Source organism: Chiloscyllium plagiosum, chromosome 31 (assembly GCF_004010195.1).
Source record: "Chiloscyllium plagiosum isolate BGI_BamShark_2017 chromosome 31, ASM401019v2, whole genome shotgun sequence".
Taxonomy (NCBI): domain Eukaryota; kingdom Metazoa; phylum Chordata; class Chondrichthyes; order Orectolobiformes; family Hemiscylliidae; genus Chiloscyllium; species Chiloscyllium plagiosum.
Window position 1 is genome coordinate 16,676,099 of NC_057740.1, and position 23,141 is coordinate 16,699,239.

At 44.0% G+C, this 23,141-nt stretch overlaps 1 protein-coding gene across 1 annotated transcript in view; it reads right to left on the reverse strand.

The window, feature by feature from the left end:
• Nucleotides 1-23,141, reverse strand: part of fbn2b (fibrillin 2b) — a 165,431-nt gene that overhangs the window by 27,069 nt on the left and 115,221 nt on the right. Inside the window, exons 41-49 of the mRNA XM_043721603.1 lie at nt 19,281-19,400; nt 14,228-14,353; nt 12,157-12,309; nt 10,436-10,501; nt 8,827-8,952; nt 6,045-6,164; nt 5,625-5,747; nt 3,378-3,509; nt 1,047-1,172 (exon numbers count right to left, since the gene is read on the reverse strand). Coding sequence (XP_043577538.1) covers nt 1,047-1,172; nt 3,378-3,509; nt 5,625-5,747; nt 6,045-6,164; nt 8,827-8,952; nt 10,436-10,501; nt 12,157-12,309; nt 14,228-14,353; nt 19,281-19,400 — 1,092 coding nt within the window. The remainder of the gene's footprint in view (nt 1-1,046; nt 1,173-3,377; nt 3,510-5,624; nt 5,748-6,044; nt 6,165-8,826; nt 8,953-10,435; nt 10,502-12,156; nt 12,310-14,227; nt 14,354-19,280; nt 19,401-23,141) is intronic.

The window sequence follows — 23,141 nt, forward strand, 5'->3', positions numbered from 1 at the left end:
AGGGGGGAGGTGTGGGCGCAAGTTTTGCATTTCTTCCAAGGCACACCTCCCCCTTCACTTCCCTCCAAGGCACACCTCCTCCCTCACTTCCCTCCAAGACCCTCCCGCAACCTTTTCTTAGTCCCAACCCTCGGACCTAGCACCGCCTTCTTGACCTGCAATGTTCTTCTCGACCTCTCCGCCCCCACTCCCTCTCCGGCCTATCACCCTCACCTTAACCTCCTTCCACCTATCGCATTCCCAACGCCCCTCCCCCAAGTCCTTCCTCCCTACCTTTTATCTTTAGCCTGCTTGGTACACCTTCCTCATTCCTGAAGAAGGGCTTATGCCCGAAACGTCGATTCTCTTGCTCCTTGGATGCTGCCTGACCTGCTGCGCTTTTCCAGCAACACATTTTTCAGCTCTGATCTCCAGCATCTGCAGTCCTCACTTTCTCCAAAAAATATACCCGCAGTGTGACCCAACCCAAAACATACACCCATAGATGCAGAAGGATTCAGCCCCTGAAATGCATTTTCTTGCCATTGGGATGGATGGTGTCAGTAATTCTGCTCAGTGAGTCTATGGGAAGTGCACTCTGATTCTGGTTCTCCAAGCTAGCCTGTAGCAAATGAATCCAGCTCAGTTCAGAACGAAATCCCATCCTCAATATTTAACCACGTCACCTTTTAGCTCTTTGGCATAATGCATGACTATAAGCAGTCAAAAGGGAGTTAAGGTATGAGTGATTCAACTGTTCAAATGGTAAACGGGCAGGTTTTGTGTTGCTGCTTTGGCAAATGCCAATCACCAGAATAAAGCAGAACAGTCCAGGTTTCACTCGGTATATCTAAATATTGGGCACTGAATGGGAATACAAGCTGGGAAATCATTGCTCAATATCTCAGTCAGTCTGTTCACTCTGTGTAGTATTTGATTTTATGATCCATCACCTCTCTTGCCGCTCCTGATAATTCCCTGCAATATTCCTGAGACAATCAAATTTCATGTTAATTAGCAACAAGTTCCCAATGGAGCTTGTGGATGCTTCGAGGTTCCCCACTTACCCAGACATTCTGTAGCTGATGGACCTTCCAAGAATCCTTCGTTGCAGTCACATCGGTAGCTGCCGACTGTGTTGATACATCGGCCATTCTGACATATCCCTGGTTTAGTGCGACACTCGTTTTCATCTGAGAATGTTCCAATAGAAGTTTAACCATGTGTGAGGATGAAAGAACTGCATTTACAGAAAGCATCTAATCCAGTCTCGCAGCAACTCTTCATTTAATGCATAGTTACTGTTGTTATGTTGACCATTTTACACGCAGATTGGTTTGAGGGGTACTCATTGGTATGTTAGTCATGACATTGGGAGCACTCACTGCTGAGAAATCTTTATGGACATAAGTGACAGACAGGGCTTTGCTTAATCTAAAAGAAATGTCTGACAATAGAACACTCTATGAGTACTGCACTGAGTGTCAGTCTGGATTATGTTCACAAGTCTTGGTCTGGGGTTAGAACCAACAAACATTACGCAGTAGCATCAGTGCTACAATTGAGCAAATTTGAAATTTAGACTTTCCTTGAAACCAAATTTAGATTAAACGCACAGAGCAATTTCTCTGCTGAACATTTCTGTTTGTCAGTTAAGATGATTTGTAATTTAATTTCTTTTTAGCCTTAACAGGTTGGGAACATGTTTGGTACAAGATCATTCTCTCTTAACTACAACGCCCAAAACATCAGAATATTCCAAAGTTAAGCACCAACATTTTATGGTGACATTTATCATGAATGAAATCAGAAGTATGTAAAGACAAGATACACCACATTTTGAGAATTAAAATGAGTTCACACTTCCCACATCATAAATTTCACACACGCAGAATCATTTGTTTGCACTAACTGGTCCAAATTAGTTAGGGAGTTTCTGGTCAGACTTCTGCCCAGTAACTCAGCCTTCACTGACTACGTCACTTGAAGGTTGGAGGGGAGTGGACGTAATGCCAGGCGTGCCACCCAATTTCTCTTGGTGTGGTTCTTTATTGCCAGAATCACGCAGAGTTTGAAGACCATGCACCCCATCATGTCTATAACTGGCTTTCCAAATGAACATCTCAATTAATGCCATCCTCCTGCCTGCTTCCTATCTTTGCAGATTGTTCCTTTTCAAATAACTGTCTCATTTCCTGTTGAATGCCTCAATAGACCTACCTCCACTACATCCTGCATTCAAAACCCTAATCATCTCTTGTGTGAAAAAGATTTTCTTCACATTGCTAATCTGCTCTCAATCCTTTCATGAGAAACATTTGCTGACTCCCATCCCATCCCATCCATTCTGTATAGATCTCTTTTAATAAATCACAGGAAATTGTAGCTATGTTTTAATCAATCTGTTTGGAGATGTTCTTATGCACCAATGGAGCAGGTGGGACTTGAACGAGTGCCTCCTAGGTCAGAGATAGGACATGCTCCTCAGGAGATTGTGTGTTTTGTTAGCTGCTGTCTGAACCTGTTCTGCTACCTTCAATGACCTATGCACATATACACCAAGCTTCCCTCTCCCTCTGCACCCACGTTAGAGAGTTCCATTATTTTATTTTATTGCTGTTATAACCTCCCAACACCGAGGCCTGGAGGGAAAGGGCGGCAGTAATCACCATGACAGTGGTGATAGAACCCTATTGCATTGGTTGGAAGAAGAAAGTGGATTGTTGCTCTCCCTTCTCTCTGTACCAACCTCAATCATTAACCTGCTGAAGAGTCTAGACCAGTCCAAGGCCTGCAGTAAAAAAAAACAATGTGTGAGGTGTAGATCCTTCTTCTTATCCTATACAGTGGTACAGTTAGATGTTTTGCACACCTCGGGGACACACAGGTGCCTCCTGGCTCAGAGAGTAGGAACACTACTATTGCAATGGCTCAGTGGTATTGATGCAAGACTATTAACCCAGAGACCCAGATAATGTTCTAGAGGGGCTCTGGTTTGAATTCCACAATGGCAGATGGTGACATTTGAATCCAATAAAATTCTGGAGTTAAAAGTCTAATGATGGCCATAATGCCATTGTCAATTGTTAGAAAAACCCATCTGGTACACCATCGTTTAGGGACGGAAACTGCTGCACTTACCTCCTCTGACCTACATGTGACTCCAGGCCCACAGCAATGCGGTTGACTCTTAACTGACCTCAGGGCAATTAGGGATGGGCAATAAATGTTGGCCTAGCTAGCAAAGTCCACACCCCACGAATGAATAAAAAAAACAAGACAAACAGGCATACTCTAGAGAGACAAGTAGACACACGCACTCAAATATTTGCATACATACTGAGAGAGACAAGCGAATGCAGACACACACATTCAGGCAGGAAGATAGGAAGATTTACCCATGCAGCCCTCTCCATCTGGTCTTCGCATCATTCCAGGTGGGCAGATGCACATGAAAGTGCCAATCAAGTTCTTGCATATCATTCCCCGGGATTCACAGTCATGAAATCCTTCTGAACACTCATCCAAATCTGTAATTAGGGATTAGCACAAGTCAGCAGTGCATAAACCTCCCTCTTAGAACCCCAACACTCCTGCATCAACTCTCCACCCATTGACAGTAACATACACTTATGGTTGAATTGCTGTACAGTGTACCAGTTGTATCAAGAATTGCCAAGGGTTTGGGACAATATTGGAATGTTGAGTGTTTGTGAATAAACTAGTAAACTACACAAGAACGGAAATGAACCACTCAGATAACTAAAGTTCTTGTGCACTCCTGCCTGTGAAGTTACAAACAACAAGCTCAGTCAGTGATTTACATCTGAAACAGGCTAACAATTATATATTTAATCATCCCTATGTGAATGACCGCTCTATCTTAAGAGAGCTGAATTTGTCAGTCGTAACTTAATTCAGTCAGCTGCGCAGGCTTTTACCAGGTTTGGGTCAGGTTATGAACTTGCAAAATGTTTATTGGGCTGTTTAGATTGAATTTATGTTGCATTACATTGGACATGCAATTGGTCACTTCACAGATGGGGCAGATCACCCCACAGCTGGGGCATATCACCCAAAAGCTGGGGCAGATCACTCTACAGCTGGGGCAGATCACTCCACAGCTGGGGCAGATCACTCTACAGCAGGGGCAGATCACCCAAAAGCTGGGGCATATCACCCAAAAGCTGGGGCATATCACCCAAAAGCTGGGGCAGATCACTCCACAGCAGGGGCAGATCACTCCACAGCAGGGGCAGATCACCCAAAAGCTGGGGCAGATCACTCCACAGCTGGGGCAGATCACTCCACAGCAGGGGCAGATCACTCCACAGCTGGGGCAGATCACTCCACAGCTGGGGCAGATCACTCCACAGCAGGGGCAGATCACCCAAAAGCTGGGGCAGATCACTCCACAGCTGGGGCAGATCACTCCACAGCAGGGGCAGATCACTCCACAGCTGGGGCAGATCACCCCACAGCTGGGACAGATCACCCAAAAGCTGGGGCAGATCACTCCACAGCTGGGGCAGATCACTCCACAGCAGGGGCAGATCACTCCACAGCTGGGGCAGATCACCCCACAGCTGGGACAGATCACCCCACAGCAGGGGCATATCACCCCACAGCATGGGCATATCACCCCACAGCTGGGGCAGATCACCCCACAGCAGGGGCATATCACCCCACAGCAGGGGCAGATCACCCCACAGCAGTTGCGTATCACCCCACAGCTGGGGCATATCACCCCACAGCAGGGGCATATCTCCACAGCTGGGGCAGATCACTCCACAGCTGGGGCATATCACTCCACAGCAGGGGCATATCACTCCACAGCAGCTGCGTATCACCCCACAGCAGGGGCATATTACTCCACAGCAGGGGCATATTACTCCACAGCTGGGGCAGATCACCCCATAGCAGCTGCATATCACCCCACAGCTGGGGCATATTACTCCACAGCAGGGGCATATCACCACAGCTGGGGCATATCACTCCACAGCAGGGGCATATCACCACAGCTGGGGCATATCACTCCACAGCAGGGGCATATCACCACAGCTGGGGCATATCACTCCACAGCAGGGGCAGATCACTCCACAGCTGGGGCAGATCACTCCACAGCTGGGGCAGATCACTCCACAGCTGGGGCAGATCACCCAAAAGCAGGGGCAGATCACTCCACAGCTGGGGCATATTACTCAACGACAGGGGCATATCACCCTACAGCTGGGACAGACCACTCCACCATTGACAATGGATTCAATTGGTTGTGGATCACTGCACAGCTGTGAATTAATAATTGCGTACACATCTGGAATTGGTTACTCCATAGCCGGTTTTGCTAGCTGTACCAGAGATTTGGTGCATTTTCCTGTCTATTCCTGATATAACTGCCTGAGCATTCATTCTATCTGTCTGGTGTTAAAATAATTCACGTCATTGTCTTTCTAATCTATGAAAACAAATTTCTACAAACAAATGTCAGCATTAACAATTGATGCCTGCAAATCTGTTAAATCGCTGACACTTTATTTCGGCAAAAATGGATTTCCAATTAAATATAAAGCGAGTTTAGAGAAGGCTGATATTTGATCTCTGTTCCGTGCTGTAGTGGAGTTCAGCATATCCATGCCTTCACTTACCTTTGCACATCTTGCGGTCAGCTCTCAGAGTGTAACCTCCAGGGCAAGTGCACTCGTATGAACCATAGGTGTTGATGCAGCGAAATGCACACAATAGGGGATTGAGGGAGCACTCGTTAATATCTAAAAATACAAACAAAACATTGTACATCACACTTCCTAATCATCGATCTGAAGTCTCTTATGCCAGCTCTTGGGCTGGTTTACATATCCAAGGTGCCCACCTAATGCACCTCTGCAGAGGATGAAATTTTCTGGGATTTGTTGTTTGAAAATTAGTCGTCACCATGACCAGTTTCAAACTGAATCTCATCAGTATCTGCTACAAAACTAACTTTTACCAGCACCTGCTCCAAAGCAACACCATCAATTTCACCGCAGAAACGTTGTGCAATTGAGTCAGTAAAATATTTGGCTTACCTTCGCAAGTCATCATCGGACCAGGTTCAAATCCATCATCGCACGCACACTCAAACCCTCCAATGACATTGCTGCAAGTTCCATTGCCACATGGGTTACCAATGGTGCATTCATCAGTATCTAGACACAAAGGTCACACTCAGTCTTTCATAATGACATATCTCAGAGTTCGACTAGAAAGACCCTCTACATTCTGTTTATGTGCAACTCCTGACCTGAAGGTTCATTCAACAATGCACAGTCACTACTGCCAGAGGGACCAGTCAAGATTTACCTAGAGCTCAGAGTTGCTCCAATGTGGCTTAATATCCTTCTGAAGGAACAGTTGGCAAAGAAATAGAGAGAACGGCAGATTGAGGGAGAAGCCAGAAAAGTAAGGATTGGCAAGAGACCAGAGAAATAAGGAACTAGGGAGAGACCAACAGAATGAAAGAAATATTAGGAGAAAAATAGAGCACAAAGAAGAGAAGTAGGAAGCTATGAATAGTGTTGCAAATTCAACGTTTATAAAATTTTTACAGTCCAGGACTGACTCCATAAGTTGGGGTATATGAAGGAATGAACAGGTCATGTGAAATGCTTTTGGTTCTACCTGACAACAATCTTGAGTAGGCGAAAGTGAGGACTGCAGATGCTGGAGATTAGAGTCAAGACTAGAGTGGGGCTAGAAAAGTACATCAGTCAGACAGCATCAGAGGAGCAGGAAAATCAACGTTCCAGGCAGGAGCCCATCATCAGGCCTTCATTCCTGATGAAGGGCTCCTGCCTGAAACATCAATTTTCCTGCCCCTTGGATGCTGCCTGACCTGCTGTGCTTTTCCAGCACCACTCTAATCTTGACAACAACCTTGAGTGTCTGTGTTGTTACAGATACCTGCGGACAATAGCAAGGACATTTGTGATGACTATGAGTGGACTCAAAGTCTAATAGGAGGTGTTAGGATTGTCAGCCATTAGGAGCTGAACATAGGTATGAACTGGTTCCTAGAGAATGAAGTGTCTATTTGGAAGACAGAGTAAAGGATGGAAAGAAAGTTTTAATCATTGTACAAGATAAATGAATGAAATTTCTTTTGTAGATTAGAGCATAAGTTGTGTACAAAAGTAATGTTTTAGTCATTGTTGTTTTTAGCTTGTTTGTTACAGCAAAGACATCAAACTTGACACCTTCGAGAGTGATTCTTCCAGACATTCACTGGAAATTCAAAGATCCTTTAAGAAAATATTAGTCTCTACCGGGAAATCATCAAAAGGGATAAAATAAGAACTCAAGAGTAAAGAAACAGGCATACACCAATAGAGTGGGGAAGTAGGGAACTACCAGAGGGAATCAGGGGTTATCAGGGATGGCTGGCAATGTGGAATTCAGAGCACATACAGATTAGCCATGATCGTATTGAATAGCAGAGCAGGCAAACATGTCTACAAGTGATCTACATCTGCTCCTATTTCATATGCTTATAGGTATTTCAGCCTCAATTTCCCAGTGAGGACCCTTCTACTGTCTCCCACTTTCCATACAGAACTGGAACAGGTTTTCCGGTTTATAGACTCTATGGTGCTACTTGATGGAGGTAACCAGGGTCTAGAAGCTGGGAAGCCAGAGAGACCCTGTGTCGACCTTTTCCTGAAGGCCCACCCTATTAAGTGTCTGAGAGACACTTAACTGGACATGACCAGCACTTTGCTGGGATCAAAAAGCCCAAGAATGGAAGTCCATTTTGCTGAAGGCTGCTGCACAGCAGTGGCATGGGGGTGGGGTTTTGGGGGGGGAACAGGCTAGAGACACTGGGGAAGCAGGGGGACTGGGAGGAGCAGGGGGACTGATGGGTAGTGACATTGGAGGGGATAGTGGGACTGGGTGAAGCAGTGGCACTGGTGGATAGTGGCATTGGGGGTGACAGTGAGACTGGGAGGAATAGTGGCACTGAGGGGTACACACTGAGGCTGAATGCACTGGACCCCAGGCGAGTGGTGTCACGTGGATGCTACAGGGTGGCAATCACAGAGAGGAGGGGTTCAACAGTGGCTCTCCTCAGGCTTCCCTTCCTCTGCCAGGTGCTGAAGTGGGATGAGGGCCTAAAGGGGTAGGTATGGTTGCCCAGCTTCGTGCCTCAGGTCGCAGGAAGGAGCGATGATCGCCCATGGGCCTTACTGCTGCAGATGTAATCAGGGTAGAGGCAAGATGCTGGAGGGATAGACGTCTACAACTCTCCTGCCCAATGAAATACCCCGTGCCAGCAATTCCATGAGCAGGGATAATGTGTAATGGATGGCTTTGCGTCCAGAAGAGTCTACACTAGTCCCCATTGCACATTGATACTTCACAACCCATTCAGCATTTCATGAATTTTACTCTCAACATCAGATAGCTGGTGTAGCAGACAGGCTAGATATATTATTGACAGCTCTTATACCCAGTCACAGTATTGGGGTGAGCCCTACGCCTGAGAACTCCTCATCTTATTAATGATCCCAACAACCTGCTGGTTGCAGAGCAGCAGAACTCCTGTTTACCTGGGCCATGTCGAGATGTTTAGTTTTATCTTGTTTCTCTATTTCTTCCTGATGCATGCTAATATTTTCCTCTTCACATGTTTAACTACCATTTTAATGCTGTGATTATCTCAGATTATTGGACCCCGTGTTAGTGGATTCCATTTTTAAGAGACCTTCTTGTGAAAACATTCCCAAAATCTTTTGTGCTTCATCTCTAATTCTCAATTCGTGCTGTATTACACAGATTTTCTTCAAATGAGACCCATCTCTTCAAGAAACTCACCAACACAGTTGACTCCAGTAAAATCTAGGCTATATCCAAATGGACATTCACATCGGAAAGAACCATCAGTGTTTATACAGTGCCCGTTAACGCAGATTCCAGGGTTCTCGACACACTCATTCACATCTTTAAGAGGAAATCAAAACAAAAAATCAGGAGCTCCATATTTAATCAGTCAACATAATGCAACATTTATCTTGATATAGCTTTTGGAATACAGTAAAGAACAGCCGAAGATAGAATTTTTTAGATTAGATTAGATTACTTACAGCGTGGAAACAGGCCCTTCGGCCCAACAAGTCCACACCGACCCGCCCCCACCCAGACCCATTCCCCTGCATTTACCCCTGCACCTAACACTACAGGCAATTTAGCATGGCCAATTCACCTGACCTGCACATTTTTTTTGGACTGTGGGAGGAAACCGGAGCACCTGGAGGAAACCCACGCAGACACGTGGAGAATGTGCAAACTCCACACAGTCAGTCGCCTGAACCACTGTGCCACCGTGCCGCCCACTAATATTGTGACTTGTCTCACTACATAGATTGGGATTGGAAAACTTGAATGATTTCAGTGATGTTTAACCATATCAGAAATGGGTAGCATAGACAAGCTTTGCTTGAAATATCTAGGAATATCTAAAGTACATTGGTGTCCTTATGGCAGTGTAATGTATTGAGCAGGAGATAACTTGTCCTTTTAGAGTAATCTTTCAAACTTCACATTATACTGTTTACTGTCATTCTGGAAACAAAAACTTTGGTTTGGAAAAGTACTTACTCAGAGACAAGAGGACTTTTTCTTGCTGAGTTTACAATGCAAGCACACAGATCATCTCACTACACCCTAACCCCTGCCTTGGATGATTTGTATCCTCTATCGGGTACTTTACAATGAGATCTACAGGTTGGGTTTAGATGAGATTAGATTCCCTACAGTGTGGAAACAGGCCCTTCGGCCCAACAAGTCCACACCGACCCTCCGAAGAGCAACCCACCCAGACCCATCTTCCTCTAACTAATGTACCTAACACTATGGGTAATTTAGCATGGCCAATCCACCTAACCTGCACATCTTTATGACTGTGGGAGGAAACCAGAGCACCTGGAGGAAACCAATGTAGACACGGGGAGAATATGCAAACTCCACACAGACGGTCGCCCGAGGTTAGAATCGAACCTGGGACCCTGGAGCTGTGAGGCAGCAGTGCTAACCACTGAGCAAGTTCTTTTGCTATTCACAACTGTTTGATAGTCTCTCCTCTTTCAAGGCAATAGTTTCTGATAGGCTCTGCTGCATAAATATCAATAAAAATGGCTTGCATCCAGTTTGAAGTTTACAAAAATCTAAGTGAAAATGAGTTAGAAAGTCATTAACAAATGGAAATCACAAGACAAATAAATGGAATTGAAGGTTCAGGATTGTCTGTTGATTTCAATGTGATGTGAAGGAGACTGTTTTTGTGATGTATAAGTGAAAGTAGGATTTATACTTATTCTGGTCTTTCATATCTTAGATTTTTGATTTTCTTTACTATTGTTTAATGATGTTTATTCTATTTACAAAGCTGGATTTGGTAAACACATAGTTACTGAAAGATGGGTACCTTCGCGGGTATCACCGATGCCAGGGATCGCACCGTGACCGTAAGGACACAGCTCCTGGAAAGCAACTGAGAAGAAAAATAAACTCAGTAAAAGCAGAAACAATAAATGTCTGTCTCTATGTTAGCAGAAATAATGTGTGATTCTACAGAATGGCACACTGAGAATAAATACACGTGAATTACAGCAACTGAACCTGTTAGACCCACAAACAATGGAGGAATTTGCAGAGTATATTTTCTAAAAATTAAAAGTCTGTATTAATTTCCTTTTCTGTATTTTTAAATTTAACACTGATATTTGTACATTCGTGAAAAAATGTTCTTTCCGTCAATCCAATAAGCACCTTTATATTATTCGGAAATCTTTGTGTTTCTCAGTCACTGATTATTTAAAGGATGGGAACATAGGAAAAGGAGTCACCACTTGGTCCTTTAGACCTGTTCTACCATTCGATGACATATTAGCTGATGTGATCTAACTCCATATACTTGCCTTTGTCTCTTATCTCTTTATATCTTTGGTTAACAAATATTAGCAATCACAAATTGATCAGGCATCTACTATAATTTGTGGAAGAGCATTCCAAACTTGTGTCACTTTTTGTAAGTAAAAGTGTTTCCTAATTTCACTCCTGAATGCCCTGGCTGTAATCCCTGGAGTATGTTTCCTGGTCCTAGATTCCCCTGTCAGTAGAAGCAGTTTCCTTTGGTGATTTGCTGTTATTCCCGTTACTTTCCATTTGTTCTAACCATCTCAAGGGCCTTTTCAAAATGCCTCTTGCGTGTCCATACAATTAATATTCATCCTACATACACCCTTTCAAAACATCCAGTTAAGTTTGTCAGGTGAGTTCTACCCGTTACAAATCCATGCTGATTTTCTCTGTACTCCTGAAAACTTTGAAGGTTTCTTAATTATAAACGTTAATAATTTTGTGACAACCAGCTGATAAAGCTACCTAGTTTGTAATTCCTGGCAAGGGTTACCCTTGCTCATCTATTTCAAATAACAGGGTGATATGCAATTTCCTATTCTAAAGCAAAAATTCCCAAATGCAGTAAACTTTGGAAGATTATCATTAGGGCAACTGAAATTATTTCACCTACTGATCCTTTAAAATCTATAAAATGGCTTCATCTTTCTCTCTCTTTTTCTCTATCCTTTGGTCAGGTTAATCAGTCGGCCCAATAACATTGCTTTTAAAAAGGATGTGAATGATTCATTACACTGGGCCTTCCTGAATTTTCATTCATTATGGAATTTCCTTGGAGTTATACAATCACGTGGAAACTATGATTCGGAGATGCCAGTGTTGGACTGGGGTGTACAAAGTTAAAAATCACACAACACCAGGTTATAGTCCAACAGGTTTAATTGAAAGCACAATAGCTTTCGGAGCGACGCTCCTTTATCAGGTGGTAGTCAGGTGACTATCACCTGATGAAGGAGCGTCGCTCCGAAAGCTAGTGTGCTTCCAATTAAACCTGTTGGACTATAACCTGGTGTTGTGTGATTTTTAATGTGGAAACTAGGTTTCCATAGCATGTCTGTGAAGCTATGGTTGTGAGGTGCGAGTGGCTGTTAGGAAATTCCAGGCTTATATTTCAGACGATAAGATCCAATATTGTCCTGTTAACATGTAAGAGGCACATGCCTGCATTTCTCAAACCCTTAACAACACTGCTATTATAATTTAACTGACAGCAAAATGGAAATCTACCTTCTTCTTCCTGAGGGCAAAGTTCACATGGGTCGCCCCAGCCCTCCCCTGGCATCTTGCTACAGCAGCAGCGGGCTTTGGTTGTATTGAAGGCCTTGGGTACCGAACACTTGCCGTTATCAAACCTGGTGAAGCAGAAGCTCTGCCTGGTATCTGAAAGGTTAGAATTTAATAAATAATAAATCTACAATGAAATATTCAACAATTCACAGGTTGCACTGACACACAGCTGAAGGTAGATTGACCTTTGCTCAACAATCACAAATTTTCATTTCAAATGAACTGGTGTTATTGAAATGAACCGTAGCTTTCCTTCATCTAAATTTGAGTGACGTAACAAGCAGTTTGCTACCATGATCTGCTAATGTTCCTGTGTCTAAGTTGTTAGAAACTTAGGGGAGGGAGTTCTATTCTCAAAGCAGTGGATCAGGATCAGTGACAAAACACAATGTGAAGAATGCTGCATTTCTGGGATTTACAGAGAAGGGATGGGCAGCCAGGAGTTCACTATTTAAATATTTGAATGAGGCTCTCAGTCTCTGATTAACCTGTTTCACAGTGTTCCAGTGGGTGGCCGGGTTTCCCAGCCTGCAAGGGTTAAGGATAGTTTCAGAGAGAAAGTAAGGAATGAAAACCCTCCGGGTTCTGGATGTCAGACCCTCACCCAGCCCCACCATGATGGAATAGACCCATCCTATTCTGCTGCCTGCTCCGAAACTCTCTCTGTCCAATCAGGGTGACGTTTGAGAGGAGAACCTGACAGGGCTGAAAGAGGCACGATGAAAGTTTAAAATGCTTCCCATTCAAAGTCTATCACCACGCTTCTGTAACCTGTCCTTGTTCATATCTAGACCCAAATGTCTAACTGTGTTGGGGAAGGGGTGAGGGGTGGTGGTATGGTATCTCAACTAACACTCAACCAAGATATAGAATTGTAGCATCAAACATTAGTGGTGGGTAAGAGCACTAAAGAGATTGATTTTGTCCAAGTGGCCTGATTTTGCTGCAGGAGCCTGAGACTAGTTTTCATCCCTTGTATCAAGTTCAAGTGTGGCTGAGCTTAGCAAAGCCTCAGGAGGAACATCGGAACAGGAGTAGGCCATTCAGCCCCTTGAGCCTGTTCCGCCATTCAATGAGATCTGCCTTTGGCCCATATCCCTTAAAACCTTTGCTTAACAGATAATTATCTTTTGCAGATTTAAAATGAACAACTAATTCAGCATCCACTGCTGTGTATAAAAGGGAGTTCTAAACGGTCTGCTTTCTCAGATGAAGCCAGGAATTCTAACCAGTATACATTTCAGAGACCCAACAGAACCCACAAACATGAGGAGGAAGTTTGGGTTCTACCTAGTATCTAGTTTTGTAAAAGGCAATGCTTTGACATGAACTCCGATGACATCTTCCCCACCAACATTCTAGGATGCAAATCATCTTATCTTCGTGACGTTTCTACTTTCATTCCCATTTTATAATTTTATGTTGGTTTTTATTTAATATTTATCTTCAGTTATTACTTTTTCCTCATCCTTCTCAGATAATCCTACAGTCCCGTTGCTAATCTCCTAAAGTATCATAGAATCAGAAAATCCCTATGGTGGGGAAAGAGGCCAGCTGGCCCATAGAGTCAGTACCGACTCTCTGAAAAACATCCCACCCAGATCTACTCCCCCGCCCTTTCCCCTTAACCTTCGTATGGGTTTTATTTCCTCATCGTGGCCAACCCAGCGAGACTGCACATCCCTTGTACTCCTGCAGTTTCTGATTCTACACTCTCTTCATGCAGACCTTCAATCAGGTGCACACCATCTTCAAGGCATTCCCACAAGGAATGTAATATTTTCTGGCTAGATAAGAAAACTCTCTCAGTCAATTGATCAGATATGATTCTGTTCTGGTGTGTTTAACACACACACACACACACACTTCATTGTAGCACACTTGCTGTATAAATGCCACGTATCAGGCTATGCACATGTTACTTAAATAAAACGTGTACCCAAAGGGGGTGACCTCGTATTGGAATGCACTTTGTCCAAGTTGTGGAGGTTTAGATCTCAGGCTCACTTACCGAAGCATCTCCTTCCATTTTCCGACAGAACAAATCCTAGGGCACAGTTACACTGGAAACTTCCAGGTGTATTCGTACAGAAGCCAAACAGACAGATGTTAGGATCCTCCTCACACTCATTAATATCTGTAAACAATAAGATAGCAAATCAGGAGCAGCATCCTCCAATCTGTTACAGGAGTGGTACATTTGTAATGTCATAGGATTGTTAATCCAGACAGGGCAGAGGGCGAAATTGGAATTCAATGGCTAAATCTGTATTACAAAGCTGGCCGAATGCTGACCGTCATAAAAACCCATCTGGTTCACTAATGCCCACTAGGAAAGAGAATCTGCCATTCATACCTGGCTTATATGTGACTCCAAACTCATACTTTAATTACCCTCTGGGCAATAAATGCTGGCTTGGCCAGCGACACCCACACACCATGAGTGAATAATTACTTTCAGCCAATTTCTGTATTGCAATAGAAGACTAAACAACTAACTCACTGAGTTCGCATGTGCAGGCTTAATAATGTTGGGCACAAACCGCTTTTCGTTTATCTGGATGCTTTTCATCTAATCAGTTTGTATGGACAATTAGAACCCCTCCTGGGAGGCACTTCCTGCCCACTGACCTGTGATGATTCGGATTTATGTAAATAATGGGCAGCAACAGCACTGTTTCTGTTGCACTTTGCCCATCATGGAGCAGTCCACACATTTACTTGTATTCAAAAGGAATACCTATTTGGAATGTATGAAGAACACACAAACAGGTAGACCCATATCACAGGGAGAGGCAGTGGGTGTGAACTCTGTATCACAGGGAGAGACAGTGTGTGTGAATCCTTTATCACAGGGAGAGGCAGTAGGTGTGAACTCCATGTCACAGGGAGAGACAGTGAGTGTGAACCCCATATGACAAGGAGAGACAGTGAATATGAACTCCATGTCACAGGAAGAGGCAGTGGGTGTGAACTCCATGTCATAGGGATAGGCAGTGAGTATGAACTCCATATCACAGGGAGAAAAAGTGAGTGTGAACTCCATGTCACAGGGGGAGACAGTGAGTGTGAACTCTATATCACAGAAAGAGGCAGTGAGTGTGAACACTATATCACAGGGAGAGGCAGTGGGTGTGAACTCCATGTCATAGGGAGAAAAAGTGAGTGTGAACTCCATTTCACAAGGAGAGACAGTGGGTGTGAACTCTATATTACAGGGAGAAAAAATGAGTGTGAACTCCATGTCACAGGGGGAGACAGTGGGTGTGAACTCATGTCAGAGGGGGAGGCAGTGAGTGTGAACTCCATTTCACAAGGAGAGACAGTGGCTGCGAACTCTATGCCACAGGGAGAGGCAGTGGGTGTGAACTCCATGTCACAGAGAGATACAGTGAGTGTGAACTCCACGTCACAGGGAGAGGCAGTGGGTGTGAACTCTATGTCACAGGGAGAGAGAGTGGGTGTGAAGTCCATATCACAAGGAGAGGCAGTGGGTGTGAACTCCATATCACAAGGAAAGGCAGTGGGTGTAAACTCTATATCACAGGGAGACACAGTGAGTGTGAACTACATGTCATAGGGAGAGGCAGTGGGTGTAAACTCTTTATCACAGGGAGACACAGTGAATGTGAACTCCATATCACAGCGAGAGGCAGTGAGTATTAACACCATATCAGAGGGAGAGGCAGTGAGTATTAACACCATATCACAGGGAGAGGCAGTGGGTGTGAACTCCATGTCACAGGGAGATGCAGTGATTGTGAACTCCATATCACAGGGAGAGGCAGTGGGTGTGAACCTCATGTCACAGGGAGAGACAGTGAGTGTGAACTCCATATCACAGGAAGAGACAGTGAATATGAACTCTGTATCACGGGGAGAAAAAATGAGTGTGAACTCCATATCCCAGGGAGAAGCAGTGAGTGTGAACTTCATGTCACAGGGAGAGGCAGTGGGTGTGAACTCTATATCACAGGGAGAGGCAGTGGGTCTGAACTCCATGTCACAGGGGTAGGCAGTGAGTGTGAACTCCATATTACGGGGAGAGGTAGTGAGTGTGAACTCTATATCACAAGGAGAGGCAGTGGGTGTGAATTCTATATCACAAGGAGAGGCAGTGGGTGTGAACTCTATATCACAGGGAGACACAGTGGGTGTGAACTCCAAATCACAGGGAGAGACAGTGAGTGTGAATTCTGTATCACAGGGAGAGGCAGTGGGTGTGAACTTCATGTCACAGGGAGAGACAGTGAGTGTGAACTCTATATCACAGGGAGAAAAAGTGAGTGTGAACTTCATGTCACTGGGAGAGGCAGTGGGTGTGAACTTCATGTCACAGGGAGAAAAAGTGAGTGTGAACTCCATGTCAAACTCCATGTCACAGGGAGAGGTAGTGGGTGTGAACTCCATATCACAAGGAGAAGCAGTGGGTGTGAACTCCATGTCACAGGGAGAGACAGTGAGTGTGAACTCTATGTCACAGGGAGAGGCAGTGGGTGTGAACTCCATGTCACAGGGAGAGGCAGAGAGTGTGAACTACATGTCATAGGGATAGGCAGTGAGTGTGAACTCCATGTCAGAAGGAGAGGCAGTGAGTGTGAACTCTATGTCACAGGAAGAGGCAGTGGGTGTGAACTCCATGTCACAGGGAGAGGCAGTGTCTGTGAACTCCATGTCACAGGGAGAGGTAGTGGGTGTGAACTCCATATCACAAGGAGAAGCAGTGGGTGTGAACTCCATGTCACAGGGAGACACAGTGAGTGTGAACTACATGCCACAGTGGGAGACAGTGAGTGTGAACTCCATGTCGCAGTGAGAGACAGTAAGTGTGAACACCATGTCACAGGGGAGGCAGTGGGTGTGAACTCCAAATCACAGCGAGAGACAGTGGGTGTGAACTCCATATCACAGCGAGAGACAGTGGGTGTGAACTCCACGTCACAGGGAGAGGCAGTGGGTGTGAACTCTATAGCACAGGGAGACACAGTGAGTGTGAACTCCATGTCACAGGGGAGGCAAGGGGTGTGAACTCCAAATCACAGGGAGAGACAGTGAGTGTGAATTCTGTATCACAGGGAGAGGCAGTGGGTGTGAACCTCATGTCACAGGGGGATGCAGTGAGTGTGAACCCCATATCACAGGGGAATGCAGTGAGTGTGAACTCCATGTCACAGGGAGAGGCAGTGAGTGTGAACTCTATATCACAGAGAGAGGCAGTGAGTGTGAACTCCATATCACAGGGAGATGCAGTGGGTGTAAACTTCATGTCACAGGGAGATGCAGTGGGTGTGAACTTCATGTCACAGGGAGAGGCAGTGGGTGTGAACTCCATGTCACAGGGAGAGGCAGTGAGTGTGAACTCAATGTCACAGGGAGAGGCAGTGTCTGTGAACTCCATGTCACAGGGAGAGGTAGTGGGTGTGAACTCCATATCACAAGGAGAAGCAGTGGGTGTGAACTCCATGTCACAGGGAGACACAGTGAGTGTGAACTACATGCCACAGTGGGAGACAGTGAGTGTGAACTCCATGTCGCAGTGAGAGACAGTAGGAGAGGCAGTGGGTGTGAATTCTATATCACAAGGAGAGGCAGTGGGTGTGAATTCTATATCACAAGGAGAGGCAGTGGGTGTGAATTCTATATCACAAGGAGAGGCAGTGGGTGTGAATTCTATATCACAAGGAGAGGCAGTGGGTGTGAATTCTATATCACAAGGAGAGGCAGTGGGTGTGAATTCTATATCACAAGGAGAGGCAGTGGGTGTGAATTCTATATCACAAGGAGAGGCAGTGGGTGTGAATTCTATATCACAAGGAGAGGCAGTGGGTGTGAATTCTATATCACAAGGAGAGGCAGTGGGTGTGAATTCTATATCACAAGGAGAGGCAGTGGGTGTGAATTCTATATCACAAGGAGAGGCAGTGGGTGTGAACTCTATATCACAGGGAGACACAGTGGGTGTGAACTCTATATCACAGGGAGAAAAAGTGAGTGTGAACTTCATGTCACTGGGAGAGGCAGTGGGTGTGAACTTCATGTCACAGGGAGAAAAAGTGAGTGTGAACTCCATGTCACAGGGAGAGGCAGTGAGTGTGAACTTCATGTCACAGGGAGAAAAAGTGGGTGTGAACACCATACCACAGGGAGAGGTAGTGGCTTTGAACACCATATCAAGGGGGAGACAATGGGTGTGAACTCTATATCACAGAGAGAGACAGTGAGTGTGAACGCTATATCACAGAGAGAGTCAGTGAGTGTGAACACTATATCACAGGAAGAGGCAGTGGGTGTGAACTCCATGTCATAGGGATAGGCAGTGAGTGTGAACTCCATTTCACAAGGAGAGACTGTGAGTGTGAACTCCATGTCACAGGGAGAGGCAGTGAGTGTGAACTCCACATCACAAGGAGTGGCAGTGGGTGTGAACTCCATGTCACCGGGAGAGGCAGTGGGTGTGAATTAAATTGAATTAAATTAGCTTTAGTGCCACATGTACTCAAATGAGTACAGAGAAAAATTTATAAGTTGCCACTTACAGCACCCTCATTTGTACAAAGGGACCTAGGTACTATCCTTAGCCACAGAGTAAAGAAATGAAGGAAACAAAGTTATATTACAGCGATACACAGAAAATCAAGAAGCAAAGTTAAAAAGACAATCATCACAGTCATCCCAGAAAGGCAGTGAATGGGGGGCCGCATGTCAAGGAAGAAAATTGAAAGTCTGTTCCCAGTGAAGAACAAGGGGTAGTACATGTAGATGAGGAGGGGTAAACTGAAAGGGAGACATCTTCTTTGAAGACATTATTTTAATCTCAAATCACAAAGGTGGCTGGCAAATGAATCTAAATGAACAACAATAATTCAGAAAGTCACCTCAGATTCCACCGCACTGTGGGATGAAAATGTTAGCTCTGGGATTCGATTCAGTACCAAGAACAATGCTCTGAGATCTGCCTGCCTTTGTTCTCTGCCTCTAGACCCTTTTTATAGAGAACTGATCTGTCACTTCAAATTCTATGATACATGATAGTAACTCAGCATTATTCCATTCATTATATTTACCGATGCAGTGGTCGTTCTGTACTTCGTAACCAGGAGGACAAATACACCGGAAAGAACCATCTAGATTCTGGCAGGTCCCAGGGGCACAGGTGCCAGGGAAGCTGATGCATTCATTGATATCTAACAGAAGAGGGAAAGAACAAAGATAAATTAGACTTCAGTCACAGGCAGACAACAGTGCAACCTCTCTGTTTATTTCAACGCTCCTTGAGAAATCTGCTGATTAACCACACCACATATAAACGGTTTCAAAATAATTAAAATGCTTAATACATTTCCTGTTTTTGATGATATTAGCTTTTTTAATATAGGTATTTTTATTGAAAGAAAAAAGAGATTTTTAAAACTTTTTTACAAAATTACAAAGTAATACAAACAAATATAAACATTAATATACAATTAAATACATATATTAAAAAAAGAAATGAATTATAGCCAAAACACAACAAAAGAAAAAAAAGGAAAAAAAAACCTCAGCTAACTACTAATCTATCCTACAAACAACCAAAGCATAAAATAAGACATCTTACATTACTAGTAAGAAATAAGTAATAATTAAGTAATTAAATATGTACTCAAAATGGATTAACATCAAATCACAATAAAACCCGTAGTTACACAGGATTCCCCCCCCAGGGGGGAGGGGGCCCCCGGACCAGCCAGAACCACTATCACAGCTAGACAAAAGCCCTTGACAATATGGCTGAAATATCTGTGTCTGTATAGTTCAAAAAGGGCTGCCATATTTTATAGAATTCAGTTTTTTGGTGCACCATATTTGTGAGGAAGTCAAGGGGGATATATTCCATGATTAACCTGTGCCAATTCAAAAGTCCCGGAGGGCCCTCAGCCACCCAACTGACTAAGATATTTTTTCTTGCACAAAAAGAGAGAATGGAGAATAATTTCTTCCCATGCATATCCAAGGAGAGCAGATTTGAAAAGCCCAGGAGAAGAGACACTGGATCCAATCCAATCTCTGTTCCCAAGATTTCTGTAAGAGCATTCGCTACTGTGTCCCCGTATTTGCAGATCTTGTGACATGTCCATAAACAGTGCGTGAAAGTGCCCATTTCTATTTTACATTCAGGACACATTGGGGATGTTCCTACCCTAAATTTTGCCAGTCGTTCCGGTGCTACATGAGCCCTATGGAGTATCTTTAATTGAATAGCTTGAGCCCTATTACAAATAGAGATCTTTCTGGCATTTTCCCAGATGTCCTCCCACATTTCTGAAGGGATTTCTAACCCCAATTCCTGGTTCCATATTTTAAACAGTCATTCCATGTCTTTCGATACCTCGTTCTGTAATGAGTGAAAGAGAATACTGAACGAGGGTGGACCTATTGGCCATAGAACTCTTCTCTCCCTATCCGCTTTGCAGGGACTGTCTAATAATGTTGTCTTCTTCTGTATATAATCTCGTATTTGGAAATACCGAAAAAGGTCTCCCTTATGCAGTCCAAACCTCTGGTGCAGCTGCTCAAAAGACATCATAGCCTCCCCATCGAACAGGTCCCCTAAGCAAGAGACACCTCTGGACCTCCAGGTTTTAAATGTTGCATCTGTCTGCCCTGGCTGAAAATCCCATGCTCCCACTATAGGAGTATAAGGAGAGGTTTTTTGTCAGTTACCCTCAGTTTGCCACATTATCCTCCAGGCTTTAATTGTATTTAATATAATAGGGCTTTTACAATAGTCCATAATAGCTCTCATCTTAACTACAAATAAAAGATTGATGAGGGGACACTTTGCCTGGGAGATCTTGATGTCTAACCAGATTGATTGTGGGTCACAAGAGACCCAATCAGCTACATAGAAAGCTCAACTGATTCCTCCTAAAGTCTGGAAACTCCAGTCCTCCCCTTGCCTGTGGAAGCTGCAGCTTCACTAATTTGATAAGGGGCTGTCTATGATTCCAAATAAAGGAACCAAGCCAGCCGTGTAGCTTACGTAACATCAGTCTTGGCAACATCAAAGGGAGCATTCTCATAGGATATAAGAGAGGAGGCAGAATATTCATTTTAACTAGAGCTACTCTGCCTAACCAGGATATTGGGAGATCTCCTCAGCGTTGTAGGTCCTGCCTTATTTTCTCAAGTAGGCGTATAAAATTGGCTTTATACAACTGACCAAATACTGGAGTGATAAAAATACCTAAGTATAGAAAACTTTCCAGTGACCACTGAAAGGGAAGGCAAGATCTGTCCGATAAATTGGATATACAGGCAAGACCACCCAATGGCATGGCCTCCGATTTCGTAAAATTGATTTTGTAGCCTGAGAACGTACTAAATAGATTAATTATTTGAATTAAGTCGGGTACGGATATTAGAGGATTACTTAAAAACAGGAGGACATCATCTGCATAGAGAGTGATCTTATGTTTACCCAAACCAACCCTTGGAGCCACTATGTTAGAGTCGGTTTGTATAGCTTCCGCTAGATGTTCAATTATTAGCGTGAATAATAACGGTGAGAGAGGACATCCCTGACGACAGCCTCTACCGACACTGAAGCTATCCGAACCTAAATCATTGGTAATCACGGCTGCCTTAGGATCATTGAATAATATTGAGACCCATTTAGAAAATACCTCTCCCAACACCAAACCTTTCCAGTGTGTAAAAAAGATATTCAACCTGATCAAATGCTTTCTCTGCATCCAAGGAGACAACTATCCCCGGTATTCTTTCCTGTTGACAGGCTTGAATCATATTTAAGACCCTTCTAATGTTGTTAGATGATCTATGACCCTTGATGAACGCTGTCTCGTCCTCTTTTTTGATATATGGTAAGCCCCTCTCCAATCTTAATGCTAACGTTTTAAAAAGGATTTTAAAATCTACATTTAGCAAGGATTTTGGTCTATATGATGAGCAATCTTCTGGGGCCTTTCCTTTTTTAAGAGTGATAGAAATATTTGCTTCTCTCAACGAAGACGGGAGACAGCCCTGACTGTGTGAGTAATTATACATGCCTAGAAGTGGACCAGCCAGTTCCTTTATGAATTCTTTATAAAATTCAACCTGGAATCCATCTGGTCCAGTTGCTTGGCCACTCTGAAGCTCTCTAATTGCATCAAGTACTTCCTGGGTTATCAGGGGAGCATTCAGGATCGACACCTGCTCCGAGTTTAAGTCCGAAAATGCCACGTTTTTAAAGAAAGCCTCCATCTTCTTAGTTCTATCCTCACAGTCCTGTGATTTATAAGTTCAAAATAGAACTTTCTAAAGGCTGTATTGATCCTTTTACAATCACAAGTCAGAGTACCAGCACTTTTCCTAATGGACGTAATAGCTTGAGAAGCCTTTTTTTTCCCCAAAGGTATCTACCAGGCTTGTCACCATATTCATATAGTCTTTGCTTTGCAAATAATATTTCCCTCTTTGCTGTTTGGGTAAGTGCGGTATTCAAGGCTGTCCTAAGGGCTGTGATTCTTTGTAGCTTAGCAATAAAGGGCTTATCAACAAACGCTGTCTCAGCTGCCTTCAAGCCAGCCTCAAGCAGGCGCTGTTGTTCTCCCTTTTGTCTTTTCTGGGTCGTGGAATATGAGATGATCAAACCTCGCGCGTAAGCCGTAATGGTCTCCCGCATCATCGACAGGTTACTGGCCGTACCTAAATTAATTTCCAAAATCGTTTTGAGTCCTTGAGAGAAATATTTTATAAATTTGCTATCCTACTTTAAAAAGGGATCCATATGCCAATATCGGGGGCTTGTCCCATCGTCCCGAGTCTTAACTTCCATATATACTAGGGCATGATCAGAAATTAAAAATGTGTTGCTGGAAAAGCGCAGCAGGTCAGGCAGCATCAAAGGAGCAGGAGAATCGACGTTTCGGGCATAAGCCCTTCTT